A 21,027-nucleotide genomic window follows, 5' to 3' on the forward strand; every position below is an offset into this window, starting at 1 on the left:
GGCTGAATAAATTATGACATATGAATGTTATGGAATATTATTGGCCTGTAGGAAATGACCAGTAGGATGAATACAGAGAGGCCTGGAGAGACTTACATGAACTGATGCTAAGTGAAATAAGCAGAACCAGGAGATCATTGCACATGGTAACAATAAGATTAGACGATGATCAATTCTGATGGAGTGGCTCTTTTAAACAATAAGATGATTCAGGCCAATTCCAATGATCTTGTGATGATGAAAGCCATCTATACCCAGAGAGAGGACTATGGAAACTGAGGGTGGATCACAACATAGCATCTTCACTCTTTTTGTTGTGGTTTGTTTGCATCTTATTTTCTTTCTCATTTTTTTCTTTTTTGATCTGATTTTCTTGTGCAGCAAGATAATTATATAAATATGTATGCCTATATTAGATTTAACATATATTTTTACCATATTTAACAGATATTGGATTACTTATCATCTAGGGGAGAGGGTATGGGGAAGGTGGGGAAAATTGGAACACAAGGTTTTTCGAGGGTCAGTGTTGAAAAGTTATCCTTGCATATGTTTTGAAAATAAAAATGTTAAAAAAAGAAATAAGATCTTCACCAGAAACACTGGCTATAATAAATTGTTTCCCAGCTTTCTGTTTCCTTTCTAATTATGATTGCATTGATTTTGTTTGTGCAAAAATTTTTCAATTTAATGTCATTAAAATTATTATTTTGCAATTCATAATGTTCTCTATATCTTGTTTGGTCATAAATTCCTTTCTTCTCCAAAAGTCTGACATGTAAACTATCCCTTGTTCTCCTAATTTGCTTAATAGTACCCTTTATATCTAAATCATGAACCCATTTTCATGATGAAGTGACTTTCTGAAAGAACAGCAAAAATCATATAGTACCTCTGTTCTAACTATGACACTTATCACACAGGACTGAACACAGCAAAACTTGTGTTACCTGAATGGTGGAGTGCAAAATACACACACACACACACACACACACACACACACACATGATTGAGTAGTTAATCTTAAATTTTCCAGTCTCAGATCTCTCCAGTCCTCTGTCATTCTCTCTGATGACCTTGATTTCTACTTTTCTGAGATTAAGACCAGAAGGTCATCCAATTTGCTGACCTGTTGGAATCTTTACAAAGTGTTAAGACATTGGAGTTGATAGAGACAATAGTTATCTGGTTTGGCATGGTTCAGTGTGATTGATTTGATCTTAGAAAGAGATATTTTGGGCCAGAACTTGAAACAAGGTACTAAGTGGAACTGATAGAACAATGCTTGTGTTCACACCTTTGGAGAGCTCATAAGTATCTAAGTACTCAATGGAGTTCACACGTTTGGGAGATTTCAGGGTTTAGAAAGAAACAACTGAATTCACACCTCCCTTAGGGCCAGAGAGCACTCTGGGAGATAACCCAGAATCCCTCTCCCTCCAGAAGGCGGAGTTAACCTTTGGGAGATCACATATATAGAGGGAACTCTTGGAGCTTGGGGACTGACTGGAGTTAGTTACTTGAGGAGTTACTAGAAACTCTGGGAGCTCTGGAGAGTTTTACTTGGAATCGGAGAGAGCTCTTGGAGCCCACAAGCCCTATCTTCCAGGCAAGAGATTCATTGCATCTTCCAACGTGGTGCTGGCTGGAGGCTGAAGAAAGCAGAGGCAGAAGCCAAGGACAAAGCTGCAAGAGCTCAAGCAGAGTTAGGTCTCAGCTAACCCGGCTGTTTTGGAAGGAGAAATAAACGTTTGCATTTTTACCAGCTGGCTGCATTTTGGAGTAATTATTGATTGTAACTGAGACTAAGGCTGCCCCCAGAAAACCTTCACACTGACCCTTTTACCTCTTCCCCTTAGCACACCCTCCAATTTGAGTTTTCTTCAGACCTATTTTGCGACGTTCTCTTTACTCAGGAATTGTTTTGTATTATAGCTACCTATCTGGGTAGCTGTTAGAATGTAAACTCCAAGATAATAGGATCCCTCGTGTCAAAGTATTTATTGAATTGAAAATCCCAATCTTTAGTCCTTCGTTTTCCCCTGATCACCAGTCCCTATTTTCCAAAAGCCTGCAGGGCATTTTCCAATACATTTTGTATAACAAATCGCACTCCTCCAGTGAACTCCAGTCCCTTTTCCCTCGGCTCTTATGCCCGCCCCTTCACTCCCGACTACATTTCCCAGCATGCCTCAAGACTTTTTTTTGCGTGACTTAGGAAGTCGAAGCCTTTCGCAGCCGGGGCAGGCAGCCGGCGGCGTGATGGCGGCGTTCCGAGTGCCGGCTTCCTTTCGGCTCTGCCGAGCGGCAGCTCGGGGCACAGGACTCGTAGGGGCCGGACCCCGGCTCCCGTTTTCGCCTTCGCCGGGGGCTTGCGGGACAGGACCGTCTTGTCGTCGGGCGGGCTCCGAGGCTAGTAAGTGTTTCCTTCCTGTCCTCGCTGCCCTGTCTGTGCTCGGCGCTGCCGCGGGAGGCTCCGCGCGCTGTGGGGAGCTCGCGCTCAGTTTCCGAGCCGGTTACGTAATGGGGGGCGGTTCCGAGATGGTTACGTAACGTGGGGCGGTTCGCTTCTCCCCGAGCCCTACTCTCCCATCTATAAGTGAGGTCGGAGCGGAGCACAAGCCCTTGGCTGCTTTTTGCACAGCCTTTGAATGATCTTTCAGAATAATGTTTTTAATCCGTAAACTACTTAGGGCGGCCAAAGAAACCAATTATATGGGATACAATGCGTCCTAAAAATCAACCAATTACGTGGGATACAATGTGTCCTAAAACTCAACCAATTATATGGGATACAATGCGTCCTAAAACTCAACCAATTATGTGGGATACAGTGCGTCCTAAAAATCAACCAATTAGATGGGATACAATGTGTCCTGAAAATCAACTAATTAGATGGGATACAATGTGTCCTAAAAATCAACCAATTATGTGGGATACAATGTGTCCTAAAAATCAACCAATTATGTGGGATACAATGAGTCCTAAAAATCAACCAATTAGATGGGATACAATGTGTCCTAAAAATCAACCAATTATGTGGGATACAATGTGTCCTAAAAATCAACCAATTATGTGGGATACAATGTGTCCTAAAAATCAACCAATTATGTGGGATACAATGTGTCCTAAAAATCAACCAATTATGTGGGGTACAATGTGTCCTAAAAATCAACCAATTATATGGGATACAATGTGTCCTAAAAAATCAACCAATTATGTGGGATACAATGTGTCCTAAAAATCAACCAATTATGTGGGATACAATGTGTCCTAAAAATCAACCAATTATGTGGGATACAATGTGTCCTAAAAATCAACCAATTATGTGGGATACAATGTGTCCTAAAAATCAACCAATTATGTGGGATACAATGTGTCCTAAAAATCAACCAATTATGTGGGATACAATGTGTCCTAAAAATCAACCAATTATGTGGGATACAATGTGTCCTAAAAATCAACCAATTATGTGGGATACAATGTGTCCTAAAAATCAACCAATTATATGGGATACAATGTGTCCTAAAAATCAACCAATTATGTGGGATACAATGTGTCCTAAAAATCAACCAATTATGTGGGATACAATGTGTCCTAAAAATCAACCAATTATGTGGGATACAATGTGTCCTAAAAATCAACCAATTATGTGGGATACAATGTGTCCTAAAAATCAACCAATTATGTGGGATACAATGTGTCCTAAAAATCAACCAATTATGTGGGATACAATGTGTCCTAAAAATCAACCAATTATGTGGGATACAATGTGTCCTAAAAATCAACCAATTATGTGGGATACAATGTGTCCTAAAAATCAACCAATTATGTGGGATACAATGTGTCCTAAAAATCAACCAATTATGTGGGATACAATGTGTCCTAAAAATCAACCAATTATGTGGGATACAATGTGTCCTAAAAATCAACCAATTATGTGGGATACAATGTGTCCTAAAAATCAACCAATTATGTGGGATACAATGTGTCCTAAAAATCAACCAATTATATGGGGTACAATGTGTCCTAAAAATCAACCAATTATATGGGATACAATGTGTCCTAAAAATCAACCAATTAGATGGGATACAATGTGTCCTAAAAATCAACCAATTATGTGGGATACAATGTGTCCTAAAAATCAACCAATTATATGGGATACAATGTGTCCTAAAAATCTTAGGGCATCGATAAGCTTCAGTTGCTTAAAGTGAATATAACAGTATCAAACTGCACTGATTTGGGTGTTGAACAGGAGAAAGAAAGGAGGGAGGGAGGGAGTTTACAGAGATCAGGTTAGAGACCCCCGGGTTCTGAGATTGCTCCTTAGTGGTCTGTTCTCCATTGAGGATCAGGAACGTTTACTAAATGTATATGCCTTGGTGTGGGAGACGAGAAAGATGAAACCAGACATAAACATTCTCTGCTGGAAGGAAAGGGGGGGAAATGTTAATGCATCCCAAGTTATGTACAGTCAGAATCAACTTCATTTTATGGTTGAGGAAATATGAACTGAGGCAGGTATAATTGTCACAGCATTGCACAAGCAGTTAAATAAGGGAGATAAGATTTGATCGTCCATCTCCAAATCTATTTTTATTAAATTTAATTTTCATTAAATCATAACATACTAATTTTAGAGTATTTCTTTTTCTCCATTCTATGAGCACATAGGATTGGTCGCTTATGAAAAGCTTTCTTTGTAGTGACCTCATGGACCTTAACACGCTAGGCCTTTCTATTTTCCACTATTTCTTGAAATCTGTCTCAGTTTCTGTTAGCTTCCATATCACTATCCATCTCATCCTCTGCCATCTCCTTTTTCTTTTGCCTTCAATCTTTCCCTACTTCAGCATTTTTTCCAATGAAACCTGCCTTCTCATTATCTGACCAAAGTATTTAAGCTCTTGCCTAATTGAGTCCATTTCTTCTCAGTATTGACTGATTTGACCTACTTGCTGTCCAAGGTACTCTTAAAAATCTTCTCCAGCACCACTTTTTTTTTTTTTATTTAATAGCCTTTTATTTACAGGTTATATGCATGGGTAACTTTACAGCATTGACAGTTGCCAAACCTCTTGTTCCAATTTTTCCCCTCTTACCCCCCACCCCCAGATGGCAGGATGACCAGTAGATGTTAAATATATTAAAATATAAATTAGATACATGATAAGTATTCATGACCAAACGAAAAGAATCAGACTCTGAAATATTGTACAATTAGCTTGTGAAGGAAATCAAAAATGCAAGTGGGCAAAAATATAGGGATTGGGAATTCAATGTAATGGTTTTTAGTCATCTCTCAGAGTTCTTTCTCTGGGCGTAGCTGGTTCAGTTCATTACTGCTCCATTGGAAATGATTTGGTTGATCTCCTTGCTGAGGATGGCTGGCCAGGTCCATCAGAACTGGTCATCATATAGTATCGTTGTTGAAGTATATAATGATCTCCTGGCCCCGCTCGTTTCACTCAGCATCAGTTCGTGTAAGTCTCTCTAGGCCTTTCTGAAATCATCCTGTTGGTCATATTCCATAATATTCATATACCACAATTTATTCAACCATTCTTCAACTGATGGGCATCCACTCAGTTTCCAGTTTCTAGCCACTACAAAGAGGTCCAGCAGCACTTTGAAAAGGCTGATTCTGGGGCAGCTAGGTGGTGCAGTGGATAAAACACCAACCCTAAAGTCAGAAGGACCTGAGTTTAAATCCGGTCTCAGACACTTAACACTTCCTAGTTGTGTGACCCTGGACAAGTCTCAACCCCAATTGCCTCAGCAAAAAGAAAAAAAAAAAAGAAAGTGTTGATTCTACACTTAGCTTAAAATATAGTCCAATTCTCACAGCCATGTGTTGCTAGTGGAAAAATCATAGCTTGAACTATGTAGACCTTTGTTGGCAAGGTGCTGTCTCTTATTATGCTGTCCAGATTTGCCATAGCTGTTCTGAATAGACTTTTAATTTCATGTCATTGCCTGCATTGATCTTTGGATCTAAGAATATAAAATTTGACACTGCTTCTGTTTTTTTTCTCCTTTAGTTTGCCAGGAAGTTGTGGGATCAGAGGCCAACATCTTATTTTTTGGGGAGAGAAATTAAGCTTCAAGCCAGCTGTTACACTCTTCTCTTTCACCTTCATTAAGAGGCTTCTCAATTTTTCACTTTGCCATCAGCTTATCTGAGTTTGTTGACATTTCTCCTGACAATCTTAATTTCAGCTTTTAATTCCTCTAGCCTAGCACTTCTTATGATGTATTCTGCATAAATTAAATAATGTGATAATATGCAGCCTTATTGTACTTCTTTTCTAATATTAAACTCATCATTTATTCCATGTTTGGTTCTGTTGCTTCTTGGACCATCTGCAGGTTCTTCAAGAAACAAGTAAGATGATCTGGTTCTACCAGCTCTTTGAGGGCTTGCCCTGTTTTGCTGCGATCCACAAAAGTTTTAGTGCAGTCAGTGATGTAGAAATTTTTGTGGAATTCCCTTGCATTTTCCATAATCCGGAAAATATTGACAATTTGGTCTTTGGTTTCTCTGCTTCTGAAAACCAGCCTGCTTTTCTGGAAATTCTAAGTTCACATCTTACTGAAGTCTAACTTGCAGAATCTTAAGCATAACTTTTCTGGTAGGTGAAATGAGTATAGATAGTTGTTTGGTAATTTGAACATTCTTTGGCATTGTCCTTTAGGAATGGGATGTAAATTGATCCAGTGGCCATTGTTGAATTTTTCAGATTTGCTGGCATATTGGGTAAAGTACATTAACAGCATCATCCTTTATGATTTTAAATAGTTCAACTGGAATTTCAACCATTTCACAGTCTTACTGTTAATAATGCTTCCTAAGATCCACTTGATTTCAGTCCGAAAAATTCTTGGCTTTAGATCAGTGACATTGTGCTAATTGGCACTGTTAAGATCTTTCTTGTATAGTTCTTTTATGTATTCTTGTCACCACTTCTTAATCTTTTTTACTTCTGTTAAGTCTCCACAATTTTTATCTTTTAGTATGCTCATTTTTGCATGGCATGTTCCCTAGAAATCTTATTTTTTTGAAGAGAATGCTTGTTTTTCGCATTTGATTATTTTCAATTTTTTTTGCACTCCTTTTTATGAAAACCTTTTAATCTCTCCTTTCTGTTCTCTGAAATTCTACATTCATTTGGGTATATCTTTCTCTTTCCTCTTTCCTCCAGCTATTTGTAAAGCCTCATCAGACAACTATTTTCCTATCCAGTGGTACATTGAAAAATATATAGGTATAGTGGCTTACCACAAAATTATAATAATCTTGTTTTCCTTTGATACAGCTAAATAATTGACCTACATGGGTTCACAAAACAACTTTGCATACCTTTAGGTAGTAGGAATATGAAGGTAGATATTTTTGTGGGCTTTTTTGTTTCTTGAACTTCATATCATTTTTCTCTTGACATGTTTTTGTTTAGATGCCACTTGTATACTTTTGTGGAATTTTGTTAGTTTGTATTTAACTGAAGTTCATTTTGATAGGCTCATGTTGCTCCAATACAAAGAAGCCAGAATTCACAGATGACGAAGTTCAAAATATACTCACTAAAATGACTGGTTTGGATTTACAGAAGGTTTTTAAAGCAGCTAAACAACCACTCAAGCCACCAACGTATAAGCTAATGACAGAAGCACAACTGGAAGAGGTAATCAGATTTAAATAAATGTTACCAGGAAATTTGAATTGAAAATAATTTGGATTGTTTGGTGCTCTAATGATATTTTTTAAAAAGATTTTTTTGATGTATTTTGATTCTGTGTCATCCAACATATGTCATTCTCCACATATCCATAGCCCTCTTTCAAGAATGATAAAGAATTTAAAAATTCAGCAAGATTAAATAGTATACCAACTAAGTCAGACATATGTAGTACTTTGTACCATTGGTATCAAGTTCAAGAAGAAAGGAATTATTCATTTAGAAAACCACAAATGAACATTTTTTATATTGTATTGTATCTTTATAAACATTTCCCAATTGCATTTTAATCTAGTTTGCACTAATGCAAAGCAGTTTAATATTTCTCTTCATTTGTCATTTCACATCTTTGTAAAGATGCCCTTTTGGACATTCCTTCTTGGGTCCATTTATTTTTGGGGGCTAGGCTTAATTATTCTAATTTCACAATGTTCATTTTTTATTATTTTGTTCTTCTTTTCATCATGGTAATTGTATATCTTTACATAGAAGAGTTCATTTTCTATAGAAGTTTTGATTTGTGAGTGGAGAGCATATAGTAAATCTTTTTTCTGAGGGGCATAGTGTAGAAAAAACTGGAAAAACTGAAAAGGAAGTGATTGAAGATACTAAAGTTGATATATTGTTGCCATGTCTGTTGGACCATATTAGTGTTCAACTAAAAAGCAGAAGTTTCTGCATTATGTCTCCTTTTCTAGAAGTCTGTCTTATTAGCCACTTCTCAAAAAACATTGGGGTATAAGATTTCTAATTAATATTTAGTCTCACCACTGAAACTTCTGATTCTAAATTACATTTAGTGATTTACTGCTTGAAACAATGCCCTAAGGGCAAATTTGGTTCTGTTGCATCTTTTTAAATTGCCTCTTTTCTTGAACATATTCCTGCTTTTTATATTTATAGTTGATACTAAAAGCATATTCACACAAAGAAATAACAAAAACCTACTTACCACAAATTCTACTTATGCACATGAAAAGAAAGTTTTGATTTGTGACAATTGCTTTTTATAGAATTTGTTGTCATTTTCAACAATTAATTTTCACTTTTGAAGTTAATAAATCAATGTTTTTGATTGATCTTTTGGGCTACTTCATTGTTCAGTTACTAATTTTTGAAAAAAAAATTTATTTTGTAGGCCACAAGAAATGCTATCGAGGCAGCTAAAGAACGGTTAAAAATGCCTCCTGTGCTGAAAGAACGACAGCCTATAAATGATGTATTAGCAGATGATAAAATCCTTGAAGGAACTGAGACTTCTAAATATGTGTTTACTGATTTAACATATAGCATTCCACATCGTGTGAGTACATCTTTTAAGGACCATTATTTAGAGATTTAAAAGGCAGTTTGGGGCTGAGATTTGAGAATCAGTGTCACTTGATCTTACTTTTTACAATATAGCGAGACCAAAATTAGTAGAAATGTGTTAGTTCACTAGTAAAAAGAGCTTATACGGCCTTTTGGTTGCTGGATAATTAGAAAAATGTAATAGATTCAGAAAGCAAAAATTGAATCCATCTTAGAGTAACCAAATGAATCTTATTATAATGACTTAGACTACCATGTATTCTCTTAACATTAAAAATCACGGCAGTCTCAAAATTGAGAAGTAAAATGTACAGAAGCTTCAAGAAAAAGATGTTTTTTGAGATTGCAACTGTAGTTAAGATTGAGGGACTCTCATTTTATAATGAAATCTAAGGAGAGTACAAATCTTTATAAATTAAGTCTAGTCCATAACTTTTCTTCATACATGATACAAAAAGCTTGGACAACTAGTGATGTTTCTAAGAAGCAATAACCCTAATAGATAAAGTTGAGACAGAAGTTTTATAAAGGAAAAAAAATGGCAAAGGAAGGAATAATTTTCATTGTTGACTCAATCAGAAATCCACCTTGGGCAGTTGAAGCTTTTCCAGAATATAGCTTTTTTTTTTTTTAATTGAAAATTTATTTATGCTTCCTAAAAGTCCTTATATGTCCTATGTATCTTAGAAATTTCATGTTCTATAGAAAAAGTCTTTTGCTACTATTGCTTCTACTAAAAATAAAATTTTCAAAGAAATAGTGATTCTCTAAGTTGAGATGTCATTTTTTTTTTAAAAAAAATTCTGTTTAGACTATAAAATAACTTTGAAAGTAGGAAAGATTAAAATTCAACCATTATATAGTGGAGTCCTTTATAATTCTCAAGTAAGGAGAACATGACTAATATCCACTGTATACATTAAATGCGCTGAATCAGGCCTGTAGAAATTAGGTTTCAGCAATGACTTGAGCATAGTATGGGCAGTAGTAGAGTATTGTATAAATGAAAACAAAGTATCCATAGCCCTTTGAATTGGGATCTAGATTCTATAACTGGGTGATTCAAGTTAAAAGTGGTATAATTTAATACTATTATCTAGTAATATGACATTCAGAAACTGATTCCTATTTTAGGTTTTAAATTGCCCAAATATTTAGGTAAAATGACTAAAATTCTTTTTTTGAGAAGCTGTGCATCTTTGGTGTACCTTTTTTCCTATTTCATGGAAATTTGCTAGGATAGCTTTTGATTGCAAGTCTTTAAAACCCTACTTAGAATTTTTTTAAACTTTTTAGAATTTAAGAATCCATACCATCCGGTGGATTACGATAGTCGTTAAACTATCTAGAAAGAGTACAAAGAAATCCCTGTCCTTCAGTGCCAGTTGGGGAGGTAAAATAATATATAAAAAGTTAAGTACAACACAGGTGATAGAAAAAGAAAGTATGGTATGTATTGCCAAATAAGTAGTATAAACAAGATACGCTTTTAATGCCAAGGAAGAAGAAATCCCTGTTGGCTAGAATGGGACAGGGTAGTTTGGAGGTGAGAGGAGATAAAATCAGAGAGACCATTTCCTCTAAAATTTATTAATGTGTGTAGCTCAGACAATATCATAAATTATAAAAGACAAAATCCTTGGAGTTATTTATTTCATTATTTCTTGAACATAATAAGTAAATGATTTATTAATGTCTCTTTGGGTGAGACTTGAGAGGTGATTATCAAGAAACTGAACAATTTAAGACTTATGTGTAAGTAAAGATATCACCCCACCATTGGTTCTCTTTGAAAATGAAATATGAACAAGAAGAACATATTAAGAAAATAGACTAATTGAAACCTATAATCTAAAATTTTACCATGGAAATCAACTCACAAGGAATGGACAGCTTCAAAGTTTACACAACCACAAAGAATTCCTGTGAGGAAGAAAATAGAGCAATAGGGATATAAAGTGAACAGATTTGAAATTCTAAACTCTATAGTCCTTCTTCCACCATGACAATACAGGCTGTTCCTTTTGTTGGGACTTCACTCCTTCACTTATGCCTCATGTTATCCCTAGCTTCCTCAGCATTTAGTCTACATGCCACCTCCTATGGGAGGCCATTCCTGTTATTAGTAATCTCTCCACAAATTCTTATGTTTAACTTGACCTGTTTATGTGTTATCTCCCCAATAGTTTTTAAATTTTTTGAGGTTAGTGATTGCTTTTTATTTTGTTTCTGTATCATGAGTACCTAGGGTGTCATTAGAATCAAAAACAGATAACTGAAGGTAAAGAGAGTGGTGAGTTCTGTAAGAATATTGTGAAGGAATACCTAAGATGGAGAAATTGGCCACAGGCCTTGGTTTCTACTAAGGAAAGCAAAAGACTTTTTATCTATGTTAGAAACAAAGTTAAAGAAAGCATATGTCTATTGTTCAGAATCTTTAAGATGATGATATGAAGAAAATAGAATTATGTTAACTATATATATATATATATATATATATATATATATATATATATATATATATATATATATATACAGATAATATAATTATTATATTAACTATTTGCTTCAGTTTACTTAGGAGAATGATTTTCAAAGAGGAAAGCATAGTAATAATTTATCAGAAGTTGAACCCAAGGATAAGTAAGGAGATGGTAAGAAAGTACCTATATACCATCAGTGAGTTGCAGTCATTAGGCAACTATATCCTAGAATATTAAAAGAACTGACAGATATTTTTACTAAGTGGGTGAGCTTTTTAAAACCTGGGAAATAGAAAAAATATTAAAAGATTGTTGTCCTGTTGTATTCATATCTTTATGATCCTATGAGCCAACTGCCCATGGGTTTGTCTTTGAAAAGGTACTGGAGTGGTTTGCCATTTTCTTCTCCAGTTTTATGAAGATAGGATTAAGTGACTTGCAGAGGGTAATACAGCCAGTAAGTGTCTCTGGTCAAATTTGAACTCTGGTCCTTCTGACTCCAGTAACAGTGTTCTATCAATTATACCTCCCATGTCAGCCCTCCCATCCCCCATATTAAAAAGACTAAAGAAAGATACATTTGACTTGATGGCCAAGGCATTGTTGGTGATCTTTTGGAAAGTAACAACATCTGTATCACAAGAATTGGTATTGCTAGATTATCTTCATTTCCTTTTTTTTTTTTTTTTTTGGCAAGGTTCCTAGATTGATAGTAAACAGAAATATTGCAACATAATATACTTAGATTTCTGCAGAGAAATGTAATCCTTTGTAGCAAATGTTGGGTAACTCTTACAATTAGAAGATTGTTTACTGAATACCAAATACTAGGGATACAAAGGCTAAAGTCAAATAGTGTTTGGTCTCAAAGGGCTAAAATTCTAGGTGTATTCAGAACTAATTGAATGAATGCAAAGAATAGCTAATGCATTTTGTAGGGAGTTATAGAGTGAAATATCCCTGGCATTTGTTCTTGGCCTTTTGCTTTTCCATTATTAGTGATTGAAGGCATAATTGAAATGCTTATCAAATTTGAAGGTGGCATGTCATTGAGGAAGACTGATAACAAATGACAATTCAGGATACAAATAAGATCTTTATGGGCTAGAAAAATAGGCTAATTAAATGAAATTTGAAAGGAGGACCAGTATTGCATTGCATCTGGAGCCTATAGTACATGAAGTTCAGTTGAAGGATGTTAGCATGATGAAGAGAAGATTTAGGAAAATGTGATAACTGTCTTCAAATATAGGATGCTATAATATATATTCTTATTAAGATATGGATTGAGGAAGGTGATTTCTTGAGGCTCTTTTCTAGTTCATGATGTGACTCAATGAGAAAGAAAAATATGGAAACTAAATTTAATATTAAAAACATTCAAGTAAATATTAAATTGTATTCTGGTTGTATCATTGGGGCTTTATGGCAGTAATCTCAAACTTAAAGTGGATCCCTGAATGTCTTATTGATTTAGAAAACTACAAATTAACATTATCTCTCTTGTATTATATTTTTATTTACTTTGTTAAACATTTCCCAATCATTTTTTAATCTGGTTTCAGCTTCACTCAGGAATTTTGTTACCCGAGTTTGATACCTCTGTTTCACATTACCGTTATTTTTTAAGTTAAACCAATTTATTTGAGCACGTATCATACAAAGTAGGATAAATAAATATTTTATTTATTACAGTTACATTTGGAACATTACTTATAAGTTATATAAAATACAAATGCTAATTGAGGAAGAAAAATAAAATCTTGCTAAGTCTTTGTCGTTTTAAAAATAACTACATTGCTTTTTAAAATAATTATACTGATTGATCTTTTACAAAAGATGTTGTTGACTGCAAATTAGCTTAATAAAGAAATTTAATGAGAAATTGAAACCAAAAATAAATCCCTAAATCTCACCTTTGATTTGTTTTCAATTATAGGAGCGTTTCATTGTTGTTAGGGAACCAAGTGGTGTTCTACGCAAAGCTTCCTGGGAAGAACGAGACAGAATGATACAAATCTTTTTTCCAAAAGAAGGTCGTAAGATTTTTCCACCACTAATGTTCCAGGAAGAAAATCTCCAGGTAAACTGATCTCTATCTCTCTGTCTGTAGCTAGTCTCTCCATCAGCATCTGTAGATCTATGTTGTTATGTAGATCGGCAACATGAGAAACTGCAGCAAATGTGGATTATTGCTCAACTGTATGTATTCTTTTTATATAAACATTGTAGTTAGTTGATAATCATTGCAGTTATAGTCTTTATCACAGTTTTTTAAGACTTTATCAAATTTGAAAAATAGCCATCAATATTATCAATATTCACATAATCTCAGATCATTCACATAGCTTTAGGATTAGTATCCCAAAAATTTAAAAATGGGTAATTTGCATTCCTTACCCCTAGCCATTGTTGTAAGGAAATTATCTTAGTTTTAGAGAGCAATACATTTTTTTTTTGTCCAACCTATGATTGAATACTCGTGATTTCCTACTATAGTAGGAAACTCATAGTGTGAACATTTCCCACTATTGCAGATTAATAACTCATTCATAATATATTGTTTTAGGGAATTGCCTGGGACACTGATGGACAAAATTATTTCTCTGTTGTGTGTCAGTGACAGTCTTGAATCCTTGTGTAAGACTAACCCTTTATTCATGGTATCACACTGCCTTTTGAATTCTTAATATTATTTTAGTATGTATATATTTGGATGCAAATACAAGTCATTGTTAGAGCAGTTCTTGATCAGCTCTGTTCCTCTCTTAATATAACTGTTCTGTTGCATCATTCTAGACTTTGTTCAATCAGGATCGTCATGAAGATGTGCTCAATCTCTGTGTTGCACAGTTTGAGCCAGATTCAGCTGATTATATTAAAGTGAGTATGTTCAATAGTTTCAGAAATGACATGGAATCTGCTTAAAATATATGTAAACATCTGAATTCCAGCAAACAGTGCTTGGTTATAAATTTCAGCAATAAAGAAATCGTCAGTGATTTAGAGCTGGGACAAAGTTGTGATTCTTACATTTACATATAAAAATTCAAAAATATATGACATTTGTCTTTTGACTTCATAATGTTTGGCTTGGATATTTTACAATTTAGGCAACCTTGGCAGCCATTTACTCTAACTGTCCCCCACATGATCTCCACACAGCATATCCAGCAAGTGTATGCCCCCCAAAGAGGAGAACCAACCAGCTCTTGAGGCAGCCCATTTCACTTGGAAGAACTCAAGTGTTAGAAAGCTTTTTCTGATCTCAAACCTGGAAAGGGGCCAAGCAGAGCATCTTTGATGATTATTTCACAAAATAGTCCTTTGGATATTTGAATACTATCATGTTTCCCTCCTAAGTTCGTCTCTTCTCAAGTTTCATTATTCCTAGTTGAAGGTAACATGATATAAGGAAAACATACACTGACTCTGTGATCAGAAGACCTGGGTTCAAATGGTACTTTTGTAGCTTATTATGTGTCACCTTGGGCAAGTCCCTTATTCTATCTGGGGTTCAGCATCATTTGTAAAATGAGTTTAGGTGAGATGATTTCTGGGATCCCTTCAGCCCTACATCTATGATTCAGTTATCCTGTCACCTTATTGTCATTTGACATGGACTCAAGATCTTTTGATATCTTGGTTGCCTTCTAGATATTTCCTACCTTATTAGGGTCCTTCCTAAACTTTGCCACTTAGAATGGAACAGAGTGCTTTACAAATAAGACCTAGCCAGGGCACCACTGTTGTAAATTTTCCAGTTCTGATTTTGCTGTCCATTGTGTTAGCTATAGCAACCCTGTCATCTGTTCTTTTTGATTACTGTCTCTTTGTCTAGATGATAAGCAACCATCTCTTTAATTTTATTGTTTAGACAGTGGTTTTTTTTTTTTTAGAGTTTTTTAAAATATTAATATTTTTTTTTAAAGTTAAAGCTTTTTATTTCCCTTTGTGATTTAAGTTCTTAATTCTTAAGTGTTTCTCATCCCTTCTGGGCTGACCTGCTATAGAATTTTAGTCCAAAAGTGTTTCTGACTCCAGAGTGCCATCTTTTGTAGTTGTTTTTTCTTTTTGTTTTGTTTTGTTTTTGAGAAATAATTGGGGTTAAGTGATTTACCCAGGGTTACATAGCTACTAAGTATTAAATGTCTGAAGTCAGATTTGAACTCAGGTCCTCCTGAATTCAGAGCCAGTGGTCTATCCACTGCTATTAGCTGCCCCTATCTCTTCATTTTTTGAAGAGTGAAATTATAATTATAGGAAGCCAAAAAATTATTAGTTATTTAATTTTTGTCAGAAAGCTTTAGCCGATGTCAGGTAATTGAAGTCAGTTCCCAAGCACAACTTAGAGGTCAGTTAACTTGTCTATAGTTAAATGGCTAATTCTTGCAGATGCAGATTCTCATTCCAGGTGTCAGGACTGATACTAGTTTTCTGTCTCCAGTTTTCTGCTTCCTCATTTACAAAATGAGGATATTAATACTTGCATTATGAACCTCAGAGGAAAGTGCTTTGTTAATTAGTGAAGCATTGCATAAATATGAGCTTTTGTCATTATTAACATTATAAATATATTGTTTTATTATGAGTAGGTTCATCACCAGACATATGAAAACATAGAAAAGCACAGTAAATATGACGTTTTGCGTTCAACAAGACACTTTGGTGGAATGGTGTGGTATCTGGTAAATAAGAAGAATATTGATGGTTTGCTGATTGACCAGATTCAGAAAGATTTGTAAGTAAGCTCTTTTGTAAGCAAAATTGCTTAATTTCTTTTGTAAGACTTTTTCTATAGAGACATTAAAGTGAATCTTTTAAGTAGGAGGTTGTTTCCTTTCACAGGTGATTGGATTTTCTGTTTTGTTTGTTAATATGTTTATAACACTCAGAGCTAATCAAATACAAGGGACACACAATAGTATGAACATTCTTAACTTCAAACCAGTAGGTATGCTTATGGAATATTTGAACAAAGTTTAATATAAAAGATTGTGATAGCTTTTATTTCACTATTTTTTAGTTTCCTGATAGGTTCTTTGTTGAAGATCTTCAGTAAGGGCAATTATCTCCTTTTGGAGGTAGTTTCTCCCACTTTAATATAGTTCTTAAGAAAAATTTGTTATCGCATGAAGCATATCTGAGCTTTATCTTAGGCAATATGGTTGCTGGTGCTCTTTACTACAAAAACAAAGGCATATCAGATTTATTTTTGCTTTGTATAATTTAGAATGCTTAATTTCCCTCCAGATATAGTGATTTTTCAATGGAACTATTTTTAGATTCTTTGGGAAAAATCAATGAATATAAGTTCTCCTAATTTTAAACTTGAACTAGATAATAATATGGCCCTTATATTTCAGTAGCCTTTGTATGGGAACATACATTAGTCTGAAAGAGAGAAGAACTATTTCTTTTCTTTTTTTTTTTTGCTGAGGCAATTGGGGTTAAGCCCAGGGTCACATAGCTAGTGTCTGAAATCAAATTCAAACTCAGGTCCTCCTGACTTCAGGGCTTGTGCTGTATCCACTGTGCCACCCAGCTGCCCTGAAGAACTATTTCTTGACATGTCATTTGGTTTTTCTCAGAATCACCAAAATATTATAGCAGGGGAAAAAAAAATTAGAAATTTTCTTTAAAACTCTAGTTAAACAAGTTAGCAACTTCAAAGTTTTTTCATCTTTCTAGAAACTTTCTGTAGGGCAGGAAAGTTTACAATAGCCATATAATAAGTAGCCTGGTCTTATCTTAGGGGTTGGGACACTCATTTTGAAGAGCAGGAATGATATGAGTTATTACTGCTCCTAGATAGTGTGATTAGGTATAGTGGAAACCAGAGAATTTAAAATGTTGGGGAAAATTTTTGTTTACTTTTCTAAAAAAAAAAAAAAATCACTGTGTCCTTGAGTTTGCCTTGCATTAATATAAGGTTTGTGCTGTAAAGAACAGTAGCTTCTGTGCCGAGACCTATGCCCTACATTTGGATTCCACTAACTAGGGCTATAATCACCAGCATTGTTTCTTGGTGCCTTGGTTTCCTCATCTCACAGAATTAGAAAGTCAAGAGGTGAAAGGAATCATAAAGATCATCTGATCCAATTGATTGGTCCAACTCCCTTATTTTAGAGATGAGGAAATTGAGATCCTAGAAATCATTGACAGAGCTGAGGCTGAGACCTAGGCTTTTAAAAGCCCATTGCCTTTTCCATATAGAAATGCAGTGTATTTGGCAGGGGAAAAAAAAGAAAAAGAATTTAAATAGTTCAGATAATTCATGAACCATTTCATTCAATGAGTAAATGCCATTGAGTAATCAGTTAATAGAAACCTTTATCTGCTCCACTTCCCCCATAAGGATGTTGTGGGTGGGGTAGGGAGGTGGTGGGAGGAGAGAGAATCCTGACTATCACCTTGTTTGTCATCAGTCCAGCTCCCCTTCACCCTGGTGACTAACCCAGACCTTCCAACTTGCCCTTGTCTCAAGGGTACAGATTTGTTTGCCAACTTAATTTCTTGCACTTGGTACACAATTTTTAAGAGATTTTAAAGAGAAGATAATTTTTGATTAATGAACATTTGGCTTCTGTAATGACTTTAGAACTTAACCCCCTACACTGGATGCCAGTATACCAAACCACATTTTTTGCCAAACAAGATACAAGCTATTTACAAATCAAAAGCTAGGAGGAACCTGGGGAGACCATCTAGTTCGACCTTTATTTTACAGGTGAAGAAACTGAAGCCTAGAGAAATTTACTGACTTGCCCAAGGACACAAGTACTATTAGAGGCAGTTCCAAGCCATGTACATGGGCAATGAAGAGTTCACCTCTAAGACTTTGTCCATTTTGTTACCAAAGTAAAAGCAGATATGGTTGTTGTGGAAAGGTACCTGTGTTTATATTTACCTAAGAAATTAAGGGACAAGTGATATTCAGGAGCATTTACCTCCTTCCCCTCTAATATTTCTCTTCCTCTCCACCTTCCTGCCCAACTGCTAATCTCTTATGAAGTGTGTTCCTACCATCTAATGCTGGTGCTTGGTTGTCTATTTAAATAAAAACAGTATTTTAATAGGAAAACATAAAGCATGAAGTAATATTTTTTATTATTATGAATGACTAGGTGAATGTTAAATGCTGATTTGTAGAATATCCAGCTTGCATAAAAATTGTGAGAGTTGATTAAAATGTAAAACTTTAAAAAATTTTCAGAATGGATGATGCAACAAATTTGGTCATTCTGTATCACATGCTCCATCCAAATGGACACTCAGCCAAGCAAGCTAAAGAACAAGGGGCTGAGGGATTAGACTTAATTAAGGTAAGTTATATTATTTCTTGTCTTCAGCATGTTGATTATTAATCAACATTTTCAAATAGCTTGAGTATTTGAGAGACCACATTTTAAAATCACTTTAGAAAGAGGGTGGATTTTTGTTAATTTGTTGCTAAGACTTGATATTCAAAGGTACTGGTTAGTATTTAAGTGGAGAAACATCAATATCAGTTTTCATACCCTTCTTAGGGTATGATGCATGTGTGTATTCTTCAACCCAGTGGCTGAAGTTTGCTAAGCTGGAAACAAATACTTGAGTAGTACTTCTTCACTATTGTCATTGAGCAATAATCTGGGGTCATTAGGAGACTTCATGTATGGTTGGAGGAACAATGTGAAAGGAAGGAGAGAAGGAGGAGGCCTTGTGTACTAAGCATTTTCTAATTGTGCTTATACCATAATTCAACTCTGTTTGAATGCGTATTTCTTCAGGTAAAAATAGACATGAGCATTGAGAAAGAATTTTTGTATCACTCTCATGGTAGTTGTACAATTTAATAAGATGGATCCTGTTATCTGAGATAGATTAAGGGAAGAAAAATGACCACAGTGATCCTTGGTAGAAGGACAGTGTAATCTGATATAGTGGAAATAATAGATTTAAGTGCAGAAGAACCAAGTTTAATTTCTGACTTTAACAGCAGTAACTTTGGGCAAATCACTTTTAACTATCTGGGACTCAGTTGTCTCATCTGCACAATGAAAGTAATGAGATTTATACTGTTACCTTGCAGGGTAGTATGTATTTTTAGCAGTCCATTGTAACAAATTTGGTTTTTCTACTCTCCCCCTTAAAAAAGCAACAAGAGGAAATCAAAATGAATTATAGCTTCTTTTACAACTTATCTTTTGATGTGAAAGGTTAGTCCTCTATCAAATCATGATTAATAAAGTGGTGTTACTTAACATCTTCCAAATTCTTGGAGTCCATAGTTTAGAGTTTTTAATTCAGTCTGAAGGCAATGGCTTGTTGCAATGTTTGCTTTTTCTTTTCCTCTTTCATTTATGAAGACCCATCACTAGAATTTAGAACAAGTATTCCTTAATAATTTGCCTGTGGGGCTGGGAGCAGGTAACTTGCTCTGTCAGACTTAAAATAGTATACTGAGCCTTGTTCATAGAATTCTTCAAACATTCTAGAAGCCAGATAATGTGGAGAAAAAGCACGTTCTAAAATCCAAAAATAGATATCATTTTCTAACTTTTGTTTCTCCTCCCAAACAGGTCTTTGCCAAAACAGAAGCACAACAGGGAGGATACATAGAGTTGACTTTACAGGCTTACCAAGAAGCATTAAGTAGTCATTCTGCAGCTTCCTGAAGAAAGTACTTAAATAAATTTTCTTTTTATTAAGTATTGTCATGATTTGTCTTGGTTTCACATTGAAAAGAATGTTATAAAAAAGTCAAGGTTAATTGTATCAAGGTAATTCTTACTAAAAAAGTTGCAGGTATTTTCTATCAAGTTAAAAAGGAAAAGAAAATCTTACATAATCTTTTTTATGTCCTACCAGGAGAAAACTGATACTTGTATTTCAGCAGTCAAAAAATAACAAGGATAAAAAGATATATAATCAACAAAATATTGTTGATTATATAGTGATTTACAATCACTATAAAGAAAGGAGTTCATGTCAGTAGAAAAGTGATAATTCAGACAAAGGCCAGGGTAGAGGGAGTAGTAGGGTGTTTTGAATAACTCATACCTGGATCTAAAAAACCAGCAGGGTCAGGGCAAGATACAAGGATAGGTTATTAACTAATCACTCCTCTCCTCAAACCCTCAAATCCTGGTCGAGTGTCTAAGGCTTTATTAAATTCTTAAACTGAAATTACTGTTTTATAATTGGAAGATATGAGTTCTATTCTAATCCAACATTTTTTCTGTTCCATTAGTCAAGTTACGGTACACCTGTTGTTTACTAGCCATGTGATATTCAAGGGCAAAAAGTCCCTGCCGTCAAGTTTATGTAACCTTTGGGTTTGGTGTATGTATTACCAGGATATACAAGATAGATACAGGGTGATTTGGGGAGTTTAGGACTAGCAATTGAAGGAAATCAGGAAATGCTACATGTAAAAGGTGGTGGTGCATAAGCTGAACTTTAAAGAAAACTTAGGATCCTAAAAGGTGAAGAATAAGTCCGTGACAGAG

The 21,027-nt window shown here is 34.9% G+C and overlaps 1 protein-coding gene across 1 annotated transcript; it reads left to right on the forward strand.

The window, feature by feature from the left end:
• The first annotated feature begins 2,187 nt into the window (after positions 1 to 2,187).
• On the forward strand, positions 2,188 to 20,235 carry MRPS22 (mitochondrial ribosomal protein S22). The gene is made up of 8 exons (XM_003763733.4): positions 2,188 to 2,416; positions 7,522 to 7,685; positions 8,878 to 9,042; positions 13,473 to 13,616; positions 14,333 to 14,416; positions 16,129 to 16,274; positions 18,750 to 18,858; positions 20,098 to 20,235. The coding sequence occupies exons 1-8, from the start codon at positions 2,188 to 2,190 to the stop codon at positions 20,191 to 20,193; spliced, it is 1,137 nt and encodes a 378-aa protein (XP_003763781.3). The 3' UTR covers positions 20,194 to 20,235.
• Positions 20,236 to 21,027: the final 792 nt, after the last annotated feature.

The sequence above is a fragment of the Sarcophilus harrisii genome, chromosome 3 (assembly GCF_902635505.1).
Source record: "Sarcophilus harrisii chromosome 3, mSarHar1.11, whole genome shotgun sequence".
In the NCBI taxonomy this organism is placed as follows: domain Eukaryota; kingdom Metazoa; phylum Chordata; class Mammalia; order Dasyuromorphia; family Dasyuridae; genus Sarcophilus; species Sarcophilus harrisii.

Bases quoted from the DNA above. Each gene is read 5' to 3' on its own strand.
- MRPS22 (XM_003763733.4), top strand. From the start codon at position 2,188: ATGCCTCAAGACTTTTTTTTGCGTGACTTAGGAAGTCGAAGCCTTTCG. The intron at 7,686-8,877 runs GTAATCAGATTT...TTTATTTTGTAG, and splicing joins CAGAAGCACAACTGGAAGAG to GCCACAAGAAATGCTATCGA. The intron at 16,275-18,749 runs GTAAGTAAGCTC...AAAAATTTTCAG, and splicing joins GACCAGATTCAGAAAGATTT to AATGGATGATGCAACAAATT.